Below are 16983 nucleotides of genomic sequence, written 5' to 3' on the forward strand. Positions count from 1 at the left end.
CCCGTGTCCCTTCCCCGATTCTTTCCCGTGCCCCTTTCCCAGGTCCTGTCCCGTGTCCCTTCCCCGATTCTTTCCCGTGCCCCTTTCTCAGGTCCTGTGCTGTGTCCCTTTCCCTGGTTCCTTTCCCGTGTCCCTTCCTGGCTGCCCTCCTCTGTCCCTTCCCCAGTCTCTTCCCCGGTCCCTTCTCGGGTCCCTTCTCTGATCCCTTCCCCGCTGCCCTCCCCAGCCCTGTGCCCCCGCCGCTCCTCGGCTGCCTCAGAACCGGCTCCGGTTTCAGGAGGGTTTAGTGTGGCCAGACGCGGAGGTTTTGTCTTTGACCACTTTTAGGTAGTGTGCCAAATCCACAGGTATTAAGATGGGAGAGCTCCGGGGGGAGGCTCTGTGTGTACACAGGGGCTTGTAAAATACAAGACAGGGGAATAAAGATGTTGTGTTGGAGGTCACAAGCTTGTTAAACCCACGGCTGGCTCGAGGTTAAGCCTTACGAGCTGTTTTGATGGGCTACGTTAAATAAACTTGCTCAGGAAATCCTTTTAATGAGAGGTTCTTTAATTTTAGGTGATCCTTACAAATTTTTTTGACAAAAGGAAAATACTTATTTAAAGACAGCTAACTGGATCTGTGGGTCATGTCTGCCATAGACATTCTGCCTGTTGGCTTTCCCACGAGAAGAGGCAAGAGAATCAGTTCAAGTACAGACAACACGGTGATGGGCATTATTGGGATATGTATGGGATTCAGGGAATAAAGCAGCATGTTCCTCTTTTTCCAGCGATAGGACAAGTCATATATTTCAAAAATAACCCAGTTTCTTCCCTGACGCCTTTGAAACCTCACGAGAGGCCGGTGACACTGTGTTACCTTGGGAGGGTCAGCCCCAGCTGCTGTGGGCAAACCTGCCCTCCTCCAACAGAGATGGAAAAGGCAGTTGACATATAGCACTAATAATAAATAAATACGTGTGCAACTGGAGTCCAGCAGTTCCTAATTTGAAAACACTATTATTACTGCCACAGCACAGCCTGTGATTTGGTTATTTATTTAAATCATATTTGCTTTTTGGGGTTCAAGCATGTTTGTGTTCTAAACTCCCTAATCTTTGCTGTGTTACAGCGTGGTAGGAAAATGTTCTCTTGAGTTCATGGATGGAGGAGCAGGGGCACAAGACAGCAAAGCAAAGCGTGGGCTGGAACATTTCCGTGTCATTCTTACCATGCAAATACTTGATGAAGTGTTCTACAGACAGTTTGGACCATCAGGGTTCTGATGATTGAGCCTGATTTGAAGAGTTTTCAGCTGCTGTGGTGTTTGATTCTGTTTTCTGGGGGCTTGGCTCAGTTTTCTGGGAATGGTGAGGTCACGGAGCACCGCGGTGGGGATGGAAAACAGAAACAAAAAACCAGGGGGGGAAACGCACATACGAGAGCTGCATGAGCAAACAAGTTGTTCCCTGAGCAACGGCTCTGATGGAGGCAGCTTTCTTGGAGATTGTGCCCTGTGTTCCCTCACACAGCCTCTCCAGGGACAGAATTCCCCCCATCCATGGTTTTTCCTTGTGCCCCGTGAATTCCTCTCCCCTTCGGTGCCTTGAGGCAGAGTTGGGGGCAAGCAGCAGGTAGATGGAGGTGGTTCAGTAGAAGAATGAGGTGGATGGTGAAGTTCACATTTACATCCAGATTATGAGCTTCTCCTCCTCAATCCATCCCCTTTTCCTAAATATTTTAGGAATACTTCATGTGAGAGCACAATATTCATGTGAGAGCACAATATTCATGTGAGAGCACTCTTCTCTCCTACTTGTGGTTAAGGGTAGTTGCTGAGTTCAGGAATTCCTGAGAGGAGAAGAAGAAAGGGTTAAGGAAAGAAGGCCTGACTTGTGTGCATGAAATGAAGATCCATATATCTTATTTTGGGAAGAAAGACAGTTTTGTGTATTTTTTTTTTAATGACTGTGTAAACATAATGCAACTTCTTGAAATAAATCTCGCACATGACTCATGCCTGTCAGTTCATTAGCTCTGGTATTTAGGGTGGGATTTACCTCACCTAGTTTTAGGCATCTGCTAATGGAGCAGCTTCCTTTGGGCTCCTTTTCTGGTTAATAGAAAACTGATCAATGCAGTCATGGGTGTTTGGAATGCTCTTCCTCCCCTCCTGAACTCTTCCCCTAAATTTGGGAGCTGCCCATGTGCTCCAGTACCTGCTGCTGATCTGAGCTGGGAATGCAGTTGAGAGATCTCTGCCTAAGTCATCCTGTGGGACAAATTTCCCTGTGAATTGCTGTAGTAGCACACTTCTAAAATAGGTTACTTCTTAGTATCATACCTGGCTGATACAGATCTTTTTGTGCTCGTAAACTCATTAAGAAACTGTTCCCTTGTCCCACCTCAAGCCTGTGTTAGAGACTCGGTCTAGAATGAATTTTTTATGAGAATAAAAGTAGAAATAAAGGAGGGGAAAGAAGGAGAATGAAGTAGGAAAAGTGAGTGCAGAAGGGCAGGGCTGTACCAAACCCAGCGTGTCCTGTCCCTTTTTTGGGCAGAGGCAGCACATTGGCTGTCCCTGAACAGTGTAAAGGCCCAGAGCTTTCTGGAGGTCAATTTTGGGGTGAGTGCCTTGTGGAATACCAGTGATGTTGATATGGGCAAGGTGTAGAACCTGTTCCTGCTGCCTTTGGAGCAGGGAGGATCCTCAGGTGCGTCAGCCCCAGCACAGACCCCGCTGTTGCCCCGAGTGCTCCTGGGGTGCTGTCACTGGTTATCTCTGCATGGAAATGGGGCAGGACAAGTCCTGTTTGCAGTCTGGGGTTTGAACCAAATGAGGGGAGCATAAAGACAGCCCAAACCAGGCTTTTAAGGGCAGACTTTGAGGGGTTTCCCCTCGGTTTGGGCAATGAGATGCTTCACTCATTTCTCTTTAGATTCACCTTTAGCCAGCCTTTGTTCCTTAACACATCTTTTGAGAATATTTGGAGTTGTTAGCCTTTGGTCACCTTTTCTGCAGCCTCCAGTGAGTGTCAGGATGGGGAGAGCTGGAAGAGAGGGAGGTTTGGACCCTGTGGGGATGTTGGGATGGTTGAGTTTTTGTGGAGGTTGGAAGATCTTTGAGCAGCTTTTGGGCTGTTTGGACCAGGAGCAGCATGGCTCATGTTCATGGTGATCTCCAGAAGCTTGAAAGGTTCAGGAGCAGAGTGATTTCATTTGGGTTTGAGGCAGGCAGTGTATGGGGCACCTGAGATGTTCCCTGAAACCTGGGGGTTTTATAGGGGCTCATTTTGGAGTCTGTATCCAGTTTGTACAGCTCCAGGTATCTGAGGTGCAGAACTGAAGCTTAAAAACCCATATTTCACAATTAGATGGTTTTTATGAGTATTAAACAATTGCTGCAGTAGGCCAGGAGCTGTCACACAGTCCTTCCCTCTAACCTGGTACCACGATGTTTTCCTGTCTCATCACTTAATCCCAAACACCCAAAAAAGAACAAGAAATCCCCAAAATCACCCAAAATCCCAAGAAAGTCCTTTTCCCAGTTCCCTAAAGCCACTTCTAAAAATCAGCTTTATGTAGAATTGCAATGCTTTTGACCCAAGCAAGTGTAATTTTTTTTTGCAATAGTTTGTTTATTCAGTAGGCAGCAAAGACTACCAAAAAAAAAAAAAAAAAGCAGAATTAACCAATAGTTACCTCAAATGGTTTGTGATCCTTCTGTGCCAGATTACCCTGATCTTGATTGTTAAAGGCCAGAGCTCTGAAGCAGTGAATCATTAAGGTTTGGTATCCACATGATTTACTATAAACAAGGTTTAAGTTCCAGCTATTCCCCTGGTTAGACTCTATCTTGAAAACTTAACCTCTGGCATCAGATCTGGTTTCTTCATTCAGGACTTGAAGGTTGTTACCAAACCAGTTTGTCCAAGAGGCTTTGGCATCCTGGGATTTGTTTGTTTGTTTGTTTTTTAAGGAGCGTGGCTTCAGCTTGGTTTTCTGGGGGGGCTGGTGGAACATGTGTAGGATGATTTAGTAATTTTATTTTATTTTTTTTTTTTTGAGTGAGCAGCTTGGTAGCAGGGATGGAGCTGTGCTTCCTCTGGCAGCTCAGAGCTGTGCTGCTGTTTCTGCTGAAATTTAGGAATTTATGTGTAGTGGGGGTTTTGCCAGTCGTTTGCACAGGAGCAGCTTTGGGCCTACTACTGGAGAATCAATTTGTGATTTTTTTTTTTATTTTTTTCATTTCCCTGAAAGCTGATTTATGTGTTTTTTGAAGCCAGGTTGTCTGTGTTATAATTGATGGCTCAACTTTGCTCTCCTTCTTCTGGGATCAAACCTGCCTTGCCTTCCTACTGAATGGTTGATTAATTCCCCTGTCCTTGCAGAAGAAATACTATCAAGAGAAGCTGTGGAAAAACACTTATTACTTTGCTTAAAACTGCTTCTTGTTGTCTTGGTAACAATAAATTATGGGGTGACTTAAGCTGCTACTGCATGAACAGGAGATATAAACTGCTGAAAATTCAAAGGCATGAAAAGATGGAGAAACCTCCAACTAAAAAGCCCATTTTGTTTCAGATGCTCTTAATTCCTCATTATTCTCTTTGATCTTTGAGGTGTTAAAAAGAAGGAGCTTAGATACCATTTATCACTTAAAAACTAAATTGAAGCAGAACCTGAAAAATAATTAAATGTGATTTTTCTTTAAATGTGGGGAAAAGCAGCTGATGAACCATGGCTGTTGTACTTCCAGCTCTGCTAGATCTATATTTATATTTCTTCAAAAGCTTCACTCATTTCTTTTTAGATTCACCTTTAGCCAACCTTTGTTCCTTAGCACATCTTTTGAGAATATTTGGAGTTGTTAGCCTTTGGTCACCTTTTCTGCAGCCTCCAGTGGGGAATCTGTGTCAGGATGGGGAGAGCTGGAAGAGAGGGAGGTTTGGACCCTGTGGGGGTGCTCAGATGGTTGAGTTTTTGTGGAGGTTGGAAGATCTTTGAGGAAGATCTTTGAGCAGCTTTTGGGCTGTTTGGAGCAGGAGCAGCATGGCTCATGTTAGGGGTGATCTCCAGAAGCTTGAAAGGCTCAGGAGCAGAGTGATTTCATTTGGTTTGGGGTGTTTGAGGAGAGGGGTGAGAGCTGGGAACTCCAGGCTGCAGTGACCAGGAGTGCCAGGACACAGGGAATGGCTTCCACTGCAAAAATGACATTTAGATGGGATCTTGGCAATCAGGAATTGTTCCCTGTGAGGGTGGGCAGGCCCTGGCACAGGGTGGAGCAGCCTGGGATGGTGAAGGTGTCCCTGCCATGGCAGGGGTGGGATGGGATGAGCTTTGAGGTCCCTCTCAACAACACCCAGCCCATTCTGGGATTCAGATCATCCTCTCAGAATCCTTGCTGCCTGTGGATCTGTTCCTCTGCCAGGCAGGGCCTTGGATTTCCTCAGTGCTGGGCACCCACCCTGGGCACCAGGGGTGGCTCCTGCACACCCAGCTCTTAACTCTGTTCCTGCACAAAAAGGAAGATTTCCACAGCCTGAAAAAGCAGCCACAGCCCTTTTGTTCTTAAGTGGGGAGGGAAGACACTGAGCCAGCTGTAGGCAAAAGAGAGAATCCTTTGAGTGGATGCAGTCTTCAAAAAAGGAAAACTTCAGGGAGAATCCACCTGGATTTGAACATTATGGTGTGGTTGATGTTCCTATGAAGTTGGTTTCAAAAGCCAGGCAGTGAGGTGTGGCCTCTCCTGGCCATCCCTCACTGCAGATGCTCCCAGCCCTGCTCAGGTGGGCACTGTGGGTGCAGGTTTGTGTCCAGCCCCTGTGACTCCCCTCATTCTGCCCAAAATGATGAAAGGCACAGGCAGTTGTGCTCAGGGCATTCATGCATCCCTTCAGCCCCAGCAATAGCCTGGAGCTCTGGCTCTCACAAGTAATTCCTGGTCTGTATTTTTTGACCTTTCCTTTTCCTTGAGGTCAGCTGTCCATTCCAGCAGGCACTGCATTGTCCTGTGGGGCAGCAGCTGGTGGTGGGTACCACCCCAACACTGCTGTGCACCCCAAAATAATGAAAAAAGAATAAATAAGAACCAAGATGTTGCATTTTGAATTTATCAGGTAATTTTAGCTACACTGGTGACTTCAGTTGAATTCAGTCTTTCAGTTTCTTACGTGTCCCTCTGTTACTTCTCCTTTCACTGACCTGACCTGCCATGTACTTGCTTCTTTGGAAATACCAATGTTATTTGTTGCAAATAAATATCCAGAGCGTTTCAGCTGAATCTGTTGCTCTCCCCAGGTCTTTTATCCCAGCTTGGGATGTGCAGCAGCACAGTTTGGGGCAGAGGATTGTGGCTGGCTGGTCACCAGGTTCCTTTTCCCACTTTTTCCAAGTACATCCTTAATCCTTGAGGCACCGTGTGCATTGGCTTTTTTCTTCCAGAAAGCAATTTATGAAATGACTTGGATATAGTGCCAAAAAATCCCATTGGGCAATAGCATTGCTGCAAATCCCATATCAGTATTGCCAATTTTTTTTTTTCTTGCAGTCAGTGGAGCAAATTTTTGAATAATTATTAAGATATTTGCATAGAATTTGGTTTTAACCCCTGTGTTAAACCAGGAGGAGTCAGACAATCCTTCCTGTGAAATGTTTGTGTCCACATCAGTTTTGTAAGGCTGGGTGATCCCTTGGAGCTGTGATGTGGTGGTTTTATAGCTGGTGAACTTTACATATAGTGACACAAAGAGGAAAGAGCCTGTGTTTTTTGTTCTGAAGTGGGGAGGGAAGACACTGAGCCAGCTGTAGACAAAAGAGAGAATCCTTTGAGTGGATGCAGTCTTCAAAAAGGAAAAATTCAGGAAGAATCCACCTGGATTTGAACATTATGGTGTGGTTGATGTTTCTATGAAGTTGGTTTCAAAGGGGTTGTCACACAAGGGTTGTTTTGTTGTGCTGTAGAGGTGTGGGGCTGCAAATTTCCTTCTTGATTTCTTACCTGTGCTTAGAGTTGAAAAAATATTTTCCTATTCAAACTTTTTCCTTTTGCTGGTTCCTGGATTCCTATTATTCAGTTTACCTTCTAATTTGTGCTTCGTGCATTTGTTCACTTTGCCAGTTCTTTGGTTCCTGGTTCTATGAAATAAACTGCCCAGGTAGTCAAGAGAGGGAGATTTGCACCCTTGAGAAAATAATCACAAAAAAAAAAAAAAACCCAACACCTCATCTGAAAAGAATGCTCAGGGCAAAAATTACTAATGTAGTAAATGACTCCTGTCAGCAGAGTCTGGGCAGGAGCGTGGGCTGTGCTCCTGTGCATTTCCAGGTTTTTCTGCTCTCTTCCCAAGCACTACCATCTCTGGCCATTATTCTTTCCTATCTTCCCCTCCCTGCAACCATTCTAAATGCCTCCCTCTAATCCCTTGGCATTAATTGCACAATCTGAGATGAGGTAGGTGTGTTGCTGGCAGCTACCTGAAGAAAACAGCCCAGCCATCCCTTCCCTTTGTGATGTCCCAGCACTGCTGTTACCACTGCAGTCGTGATAGAGGCAACAGGCAACTCAAGATGGCAGAAAAAATGATGAAATCCTCTTGTTTTGTAACCTTATCCCAGGGAATGTTCCCCACAGTGTATTTCTTAACACTTGAAGCCTGCTTTGCTGAGAGGGCCACAAGTCCCCAGCGGAGCTCGGAGCTGTTGGACAAAACTGAGAGTTTGGAAAACTCCCAACAATTAAATAAATGAATTCTCCTTTGCCTCCCAGTTTGCAGGAGCATGGACATCCGAAACAACCTGACCAGGCTGAACATGCTGGAGAACTGCACCGTGATCGAGGGCCACTTGCAGATCCTGCTGATGTTCAAAACCAAACCCGAAGATTTCCGTGAGCTCAGCTTCCCCAAGCTGACCATGATCACAGATTACCTGCTGCTGTTCCGTGTCTATGGCCTGGAGAGCCTGAAGGGCCTCTTCCCCAACCTCACTGTCATCAGAGGGACTCACCTGTTCTTCAACTACGCCCTGGTGATCTTTGAGATGGTTCACCTGAAGGAAATTGGCCTCTACAACCTGATGAACATCACCCGGGGCGCCGTGCGCATCGAGAAGAACAACGAGCTCTGCTACCTGTCCACCATTGACTGGTCCAGGATTCTGGATTCTGTAGAAGACAATTACATCGTGGCCAACAAGGATGACAAAGAGGAGTGTGGAGATGTGTGCCCAGGCACTGTGAAAGGGAAGAGCAACTGTCCCCCCACGGTGATAAACGGGATTTTCATCGAGCGCTGCTGGACACACGATCGCTGCCAGAGAGGTCAGTGCACGGTGAGGGGACTCATCTGGGGCTTTGCTGTCAAATTTTGACCTGTGAGGCCCTGGCACAGGGTGCCCAGAGCAGCTGGGGCTGCCCCTGCATCCCTGGCAGTGCCCAAGGCCAGGCTGGGCAGGGCTGGGAGCACCTGGGACAGTGGGAGGTGTCCCTGCCATGGCAGGGGTGGCACTGGGTGGGCTTTGGGGTCCCTTCCAACCCAAACCACTCTGGGGTTCTTGGAGGCCTGGCAGGTGCTGATTGCTACCCCTAAGCATGGATTCCTAAAAGCAGGGCTGAAAATTGACCTTAGAAGAGGAAGAGAAAACCTTTGGGATGGGTTTGAGGAGTTCTTTCACCTTCCAAACACCTTCCAGAATTCTGTGTTTGTTTCTCCTGCAGAGTCAGGAGCTGCCCAGAACTCACCATTTTAATGGACTGTGAGTGTCTTGGATAACACTTGGTACTCTGAGTGTCTTTATTGGGGTTTGGGGAGGGAATGAAAGTCCAGACTGAGAGGCTGCAGCAGGTGGAAGCACAACAGTGGGGAAAAGTCTCAGTGGAATAAACCCCATTCTGGAAAGGTGCAATTCCATCTTCACCAAAACCTTCCTGCCATAAAAAGGTGCAAGATCTGGGGATGAGTGAGCAGCATTTGCACAAAGAAGCTGGAGTCAGACCTGCAGGAGAAGAGAGGAGCTGGATGGGGCAGAGGGTGAAATAAGAGAGCTTTGAGCCCAGGGCTTTGGTTCAGGGCAGAAGCTGTGCTCAAAAAGCTCACTGCTCTTGCCACCCAAGTCCTCCCTCAAATGTTTTAGAGTTGCTTTTAATTTCATACAGATTTGTTTTTTTCCAAACTTGGAACTGACCTTAAGCTTAGCTTTAATTATATATTGGCTTTGATTTATGTTAAATCTGACTTGACAGGGAGCAAAGTGAATTGAGGTGAGAGTGACACATTTAGGGTTGTCTGCCTTTCTGGAGGTCGTGCATCCAAACGAACCAGTGTGTCCTGAGACGAAATTAGGAAACTTGTGGGCTGCAGAGAAATTCTTGCCAAGCTTTAAAGGGCAGCTCTGAGTGCTAAGTGCCAAATTTGAGGAGGAATTCCTACCAGTATGCACAAACTAATGCAATTAATGTGGTTTCCCCTCTGCTACTCCTCACCCCAAAATCGTCCAGCTTCCTTTTAAAGAAAGTGGTTATTTTTTGTGGCCAGAATAACAGGGTATGAGCAAGAAGATGCAAGTGTGTACGTGTGTTCCTTTTTTAAAATGAAAAATAAGATTGTAAAGCATTTTATTTATAAACTTTCAGGTATGCAGTTACATCAGCACTGAAACCTGGTTTCTTATGCATTTCATGTGCTGTGTTTTCTGCTGTTTCATAAGGGTAAAGGTCTAATTGGCACTTTTTTAGTGCCTAGAACATAATGCCCCAAAATTCCTGTGAATTTTCTGGGGCTGTTTTGGAGCAGAGTGGAATGGATGGTTTTCCCTCCTTTAAAAAACTGCCTATTTCCATGAAACCTGGAGAAATGTAATATTTTAATGATAATATTTTACCATTGGGGCAGAAATCTGAACTCCTGAGCCTCTGATGCAAGAGTTTGTTGGAGGGCACCTGTCCAGTACCTGCCTCAGCTCAGTCTGTTTGACCCAGAAATTGAGATTTCCATCAGAAAATGGTTTCAAAAAGCACTGTACACACATGCTCTGGTTTTGTGTGTCCCTTGCAGAAGGAACAGTAGGGAAAAAATGCTCCTGAATATTTGGGCAGTGACTGGAATGCACTTCCCAAACCACTTAACAAGCCAGGCTTATCTTTGTTTGAACGATTTGGACTTTAGTTTTTTGGTGGCCTCTGATTTGCACAGGCTGGGATCTGTGTGATCCCGTGCCTTGTCACACCTGCCCCTGTGCTTCTGCAGTTGTTTTGACAGCCTGAGAGGTTTTTTCAACCTTTTCTGTCTGTTTGTGAGTAGCCTTTAGACTCTGAGCACACGCCAGTGGTGGAGATTAAGTGACATTTATTTAGCCAACCTGCCGGTGCAATCGCTGCCTCTCTGTTCTCCTGCCAGCCCTAATGTATCCTTAGCGTGTGTAATTGTTTTGTCAAGATTATTAAAAGCTTGTTTGAATTGTATTTTGGCTTTCCTTAGCCTGAAGAGCCTCACAGCAGCTCCCAGTTGTTGCAATGTATTTGCAAGGGTGCATAGTGTGCCCCAGCCAAGCTGCTTCTAAGTTTGTTGTCAAAGCTATTAGAACAAAAATTGTGCTAAATTAAGAAAGAAGAGGCTGAGAAACTGAATACCAAGACCACAAAAACTGGTTAGCAGAAAACTGTAAAACACCTAAACTATAACCAATCATGTACTCCAAAAAATACAAACAAAACCCAAGTGAACAAAACAAAAACACCCATTGAAAAATGTGTATTTAGCAGTTTACAAAATCTATAAAACTATAATGGAAACAATAAACAGCTTCCACTTGATCATATTAGTTGTTCAAAAGTCCTAAATTTCCTACAATACCCAGTACCCAGGGTATTAATGTCATGAAATCTTTCCCTCTGTGTTTCTGCAGCTTATCTGGGAATCTTCAGCAGCTGATGCTGTGCTCAAGTCTCCTGGCTCTCTGGATTTAAGTGTATTCTCTTTATTTTTTTTCTCTTTATCTTCTAACCAGCATGAAATGCAGCAATTTCGGTATCATTTTCAGAGGGAACTTTGGTTTTGTGCGGAGTTTTTAACCCAGGTTATTTGTACCTCTGGTTTGGTTAATGAAACTTGGTGTAGAATCTCCTGGTCCTGTTTTGGTTGGTTTTTTTTTAATTTTTAATTTTTTTTTTTGCATCTCTGGATGGGAAGTTGTTGCTGCTGCCCTGGGACAGGGAAAAACCCTTCAAGGATATGTAAATATTGATTGTTTTGATTTTACAGAGTGGGTGTCAATTGACAGAGACAAGTCCCAAGCTGACTGGCTTTTCCAGCTTGCTGAGCTTGGAGTCTCGCTGGAAAATATTAGGAAATGGGCAAGAAATTTGGGAGAGTACCTGTGGGAAGGCTGGAAAATGAAATCCCTGGAAGGAGGGGACAGCCAGGTGGGGATTGGTCTCTTCTTCAAGGAGCAAATGAGAGGAAATGACCTCAGGTTGCTCCAAGGGAGGTTTTAATGGGAAATTGGGGAAAATTCTTCATGGAAAAGGCTGTGAAGCACTGGGGGTGCTGGAGTTCCATCCCTGGGGGTTACCAAAGGCAGTGAGGATGTGGCACTTGGGGACAGGGTTGGGGGTGAGCCCTTGGGATGTGGCACTTGGGGACAGGGTCAGGGATGAGCCCTTGGGATGTGGCACTTGGGGACAGGGTCAGGGATGAGCCCTTGGGATGTGGCACTTGGGGACAGGGTCAGGGATGAGCACTTGGAGGTGGCACTTGGGGACAGGGTCAGAGATGAGCCCTTGGGATGTGGCACTTGGGGACAGGGTCAGAGATGAGCCCTTGGGATGTGGCACTTGGGGACAGGGTCAGAGATGAGCCCTTGGGATGTGGCACTTGGGGACAGGGTCAGGGATGAGCACTCGGGATGTGGCACTTGGGGACGGGGTCAGGGATGAGCCCTTGGGGACAGGGTTGGGGATGAGCCCTTGGGATGTGGCACCTGGGGACAGGGTTGGGGATGAGCACTTGGGATGTGGCACTTGGGGACAGGGTCGGGGATGAGCACTTGGGATGTGGCACTTGGGGACAGGGTCAGGGATGAGCACTCGGGATGTGGCACTTGGGGACAGGGTCAGGGATGAGCACTTGGGATGTGGCATTTGGGGACAGGGTTGGGGATGAGCCCAGTGCTGCTGCTGAGGGTTGGATTTGATCTCAAAGGTCTTGTCCAGCCCTCAGGACTCTGGGATTCTCTGGAGGGTCTGGTGTGTGTGGGAAGTGGCAGAGCTGGGGCTGCAGTGGGGTCCTGGTGTCCCCCATCTCTTCCACACCATTCCCTGCCCTTCCCCTGCCAGCTCTCTGTGGTTGCTCCACATTATCCCTCCTTTATTTAATTATTCCTTTATTTAATCATTGCAAATATCCCAGTTGACTCCAAAACTAACTTTTCAGTTATAGCATGGAATTATCTCCAAGGCACACATCCAAGCCTCTGAATCATCCCTGTAGCTACAATTCCAGCCTGGAATTTTTTTTTTTTTTTTTTTCACTTGGTGATAACAGTGTTCAGGACAACAAAGTAAAGGATCCTCTTACAGACACTGGAGCAAAGGTTGGGGATGAAACCAGTGGGGAGGAACTGAAATCATTTGTGGGCAGCTGCACCCTTGGAAAAGCCAGTGGCAGTACTGAGGATTCTGTGTCTGAGTGCAGGGATGTGTAGGTGGAAGCACCATGGATTGAGATCCCTCAGGATGTGCTTCCTCAGAGTTTTCTTTTTTTTTTTCCCCTCCTAAATCACTCATGTTGGTGTGAAAACCGAGTCAGTTCAGTTAAGGCCAACTCATGTTATATTTTGGGTAGGCAGGGAGGGAAATGTGTAGTCTGTTTGGAATCTGGGTCTAGCCTGGTGCTGTTTATGGCAGCCAAGTGCTGTTCCTGTTCTGGGGGTTTTGTACCTCTTCACTGACATTTTCAACAGGGCTTTTTTTTTTTTTCACAAACACAGTTATTTTATTGCCATCAAAATGTACTTCTTGCTCCTGCACTGCAGAGAGCGTCTTTGCTGAAGAATGCAGACAACAAAAATGCTGGAAATGCCACGTCCTAGACCTCGCTCTGGATCTGCCAAACATGATTTTCATATTTCGCATTTTTTCCACGTCTTTTTTTTTTTTTTTTTTTTTTTCTATATGTCTGTCACTCCTCTTGTGGAAGGAACAATTCCCTCTGAAATAGGATTTCCTGCCAATTCTCCCTGCAGTCAGGCTGCTGTGTCCATACAGAACTTGGAGCAGGCTGATGGCTTTGACAGTCTAATTATAAAAGCTGGTTCAGCCTTTTATTGCCTTTTATTGGTCATGTGGAAGTGCAGTAAAGCAATAGGAAGGAAAAGTGGAATGGCCAAATAAAAATTACCAGCAAAATTGTCTGCAATATCAGACAGTGGAGGGCCACATTCCTGGGATATAAGGATGGATATCTGAAATAGTTTTTACAGGGCCAAGTAGTGACAGGAAAAAGGGGGAACGGTTTTTAAACTAGAAGAGGAAATATTTAGGCCAGATGTTAGGGAGAAATTCTCTACTCAGAGGGTGCCCAGAGCAGCTGGGGCTGCCCCTGCATCCCTGGCAGTGCCCAAGGCCAGGCTGGACAGGGCTGGGAGCAGCCTGGGACAGTGGGAGGTGTCCCTGCCATGGCTTGATGGGCTTTGAGGTCTTTCCCAACCCATTCTGAGATTAATTCCATAATTCTGTGAACTACAGGCTTCGTTCATTAGAAGGTAATACAGAATTCAAGTTCTCTTGTTCATCCTGAATGAAACCTTTGGAGGAATCTGTTACCTGCTCCATCTTGGGGCTTCGTGCTACCAGGAAATTTGAGTTATTATCAGTGTGGGCCATTTCAGGTCTGTCAGTAGACTCCTTTTTTCCGTCTATTATCTTGTTTTTTTATGATAAAAACAAAAGTTGTTTCTCCATTAGTGCAATTTAGAATTTGTGGCAAAATATTGACTTTGTGGAAAGTAGATGAAACAGTTTGTGTCCATTGAAGAGGACGTAAAGCAGCAAATGGAAAAGATGACAATGTGGAATAATTGACATGCAAAGAGCTGCTAAAGAAAGGTTCTGTGTGAAAATAATAATGTTTTTCCTGGTTTTGAGTGATTTTTGGGGTTGTTCTGTGCAGAGCCAGGAGCTGGACTCCATCATCCTTGTGGGTCCTTTCCAAATTAGGATATTTTATGATTTATGTTTTTTTCTATCATTTTGGGAAACAGGTCTAGAGACAAAGGAATACAACAGGATCCCTCTTTCATTTCCCTGTGATTTATCTGGGGAAAATTCTGGGACAGATAAGGGACAGGTAAGGAACTGAGGAGCTGCTTTGTTCCCAGAGTACAAGCAGCACAACAAAGCCCTGAGAAAAAACACTGCTCAGCCTGAAATGTCTTTCAACTGCTGAGAAACAGCACCGAGCACTCTCAGCCAGACCAGTGCCAGCAGAAATTCTGCAACTCTGAACTTCTTCAAGGCAGGTTTGAATAACAAAGTTCAGAGGTGTGTGTGGGAAACGCTTTGTGATGTTTACTTAGGTAGAAATATTACTTAGCAACAGCTTCCTGTAATTTTTATGTGCTGGGAATTTCTGTAACCATGAGCTTGGTTTTATTACCTTTGTATGGGAAAGGGGTCTCGAAGCGCTGAGCAGACTCAGCCAACCTCAAGGGCAAAGATATTTTTAAAGCTTCAAACACAAAGGAAATTTTTCCAGTTGCTACTACATGAAGTGGAAGTGCTCCTTTTATTTGGAGATCTGATAAGGGTTGCCTTTTTTTTTCTTTTCCCTTGCTCTGACAAATGCCAGATGGGAACTGACACCGGATAATCTCACTGGGGTGTCTGTGCTGACCCTGCCAAGCTCCAGTTTTATTGAGGGCCCATAGCTGGGGCCCTGGTGACACTTTGCCAGCACTGAGACATCCTAAACTAATTCACTTGAGCTTATTAAGAGTAGTTAAGAGATTTATGGTGCTTGGTGGTTGTGATACAGCCCAGAGTTGGGGGAGAAGGGGTGGAAACAATGCTCCTTTGGAAACACCAAACAAAGCTGGGGAAAAACTGGAGCAGCTTTTCTCCACTGAGCTGGGTTGGTGCAGGGCTGTAGGATTTTAATATAAAGGGTCTGAATTTGCTGAGAAATCCCCACATGTGCAGCTGAGCTGATGTTTCATCAGGTTCTTCACTGCTGCACCTTTATTAAATTTGGGCTGGGAAGTGAAGATTTCCTGCTCCTGCCCCAGTTCCCACCAGCACTTCAGAAGGAACTGTCTGACCCATGTCATCTTTAGAAATGTAAATACACAGAGAATTCCTCCCCATGGTTGAGAGATCTGAATTCCTGTACAAAAATCTTGTCAAGGCGAAGGTTTTTGAGGAGTTAAAAAGGAGAATTATATAAAATATCACATTTTATATATTTATAAATAAATAAATAAATAAATATAAAATATATAAAATAGCTGCTATTTTAATTCTTTCACCTTAGCCTTTCCCAAAACCACTTGTTAATGGGGTTGATGTCTGGGCCCTTGAGGAGATTGAGGGGAGTTCCATGCAGTGGTTCAGCACTGAGGATACTCAAGGTGTTCTTAAATCTCTGTCTGATCCTGGCATTGGCTCCTTGGGAGTTCCAAGGGTGCTTCAGGTAGAACTTTTCCCCCTTCAACAACAGTTCCAAGTTACCTTTTTTATTTTGCTTAAACAATGGAACCTGCACTATCCCTTGTTAGATAAAAAAGCAGGAGACCTGGCAGACACAATCTTTGGAAAATGCTGCTGGCTGGGTGGGCAAGGGGGAAGTCAGAGAATGTAAATAATAATAATAATAATAATAATAATAATAATAATAATAATAATAATAATAATAATAATAACAATAATAACAGTGAGTGACAGAGTTAACATGTGCTGGTAATGCATGAATGGGAGAGCAGGAAATGGTTCACCTGGTGTGATGTGTTTGCTCAGGGAGGAGGAGGAGATGTGTTTCATTCAGAGCAAATCCTGCTGATGTTCAGGGTGCTTGTGTATTCTGTGTTTTCTTTCCTTTACACCTCCTTCATGAAGGCAGGGCAATGAAATTCTGCATTTTAAATCTTTTCATTACTTGTAAAAGTATTCTAAATTGTGTGCAATTCAGATGTCCCTTCCTGGATTTAGGCAAAATGAGCAGAATAAATGTAAGCTCTGTGATGGCACAGCAGTCTCTGATTTTACAGGGAAGGGACTTGAAATCTTTGTTGTTGAAGGCTGTGAAGGGATTGTGAACTGTTGGGTCTGTACAAAGAAGTGCATTCAGAGTGTGTGAGCAGACCAACTGAAATATGTCACTTGGCAAAGCTCTCTGAAACATCTTTTCCTATCAGGAATTGGATTTGACAGGGATTGCCTCTGTAAATAATTGCTGCGCTTAAAAAAAATCCCAACAAAACACAATAAAAAGGTCAAAACCCCCCAGGTGTGACCAGCACAAAGATTATTTCTAACTGAAAGGTTGAGGATTTCAGGACCTTTTGATTAATTACAGAGCTGGGGAATAACCAGCCGTGTCGTGGAGGAAGCAACACTCACCCTCCTCTCAGCTTCTAACAATAGCTGGGTACAAGTTCAATGATGAGGCTTCCCAATTATATCCTATAATTGTCTGCAAATTCCCATTGAGGGATGTGAATGAACTTGCTGGGATGTTTATGCTGCTTAATTAAGGCTGGTGGTAGGTGGGAAAGGAAAGAAGGTTGGCTCAGGGGAAGTTGTGGGGGTCCTGGCTGGGATTGCCTGCTTGGGTTGAGCCTGTAGTTATTCCAATTCCTGCTTTGAGCCCAGTTTTTGTCTGGCATTGCATAAGTGTGCAGGGAGATGTGGATCCCAGCCATTGCCTTGTCTTTATCTCAGATTTTTGGCTGAGGGTACTGGGGGGCACGGGCTGACGTCGCTGCAGGTTGTCGGCCTGGCTTCCCTTTTGCC

General features: G+C 45.3%; 1 protein-coding gene across 1 annotated transcript in view; it reads left to right on the top strand.

Annotated features, from left to right (window-relative positions):
* The window catches only part of INSR (insulin receptor), a 64006-nt gene that overhangs the window by 889 nt on the left and 46134 nt on the right, over positions 1 to 16983 (top strand). Inside the window, exon 2 of the mRNA XM_071452257.1 lies at positions 7750 to 8301. Within this exon, the coding sequence (XP_071308358.1) occupies positions 7750 to 8301 (552 nt within the window). The remainder of the gene's footprint in view (positions 1 to 7749; positions 8302 to 16983) is intronic.

The sequence above is a fragment of the Agelaius tricolor genome, unplaced genomic scaffold, assembly GCF_023055355.1.
Source record: "Agelaius tricolor isolate 1412-34295 unplaced genomic scaffold, bAgeTri1.0.p SCAF_33, whole genome shotgun sequence".
Taxonomy (NCBI): Eukaryota; Metazoa; Chordata; class Aves; order Passeriformes; family Icteridae; genus Agelaius; species Agelaius tricolor.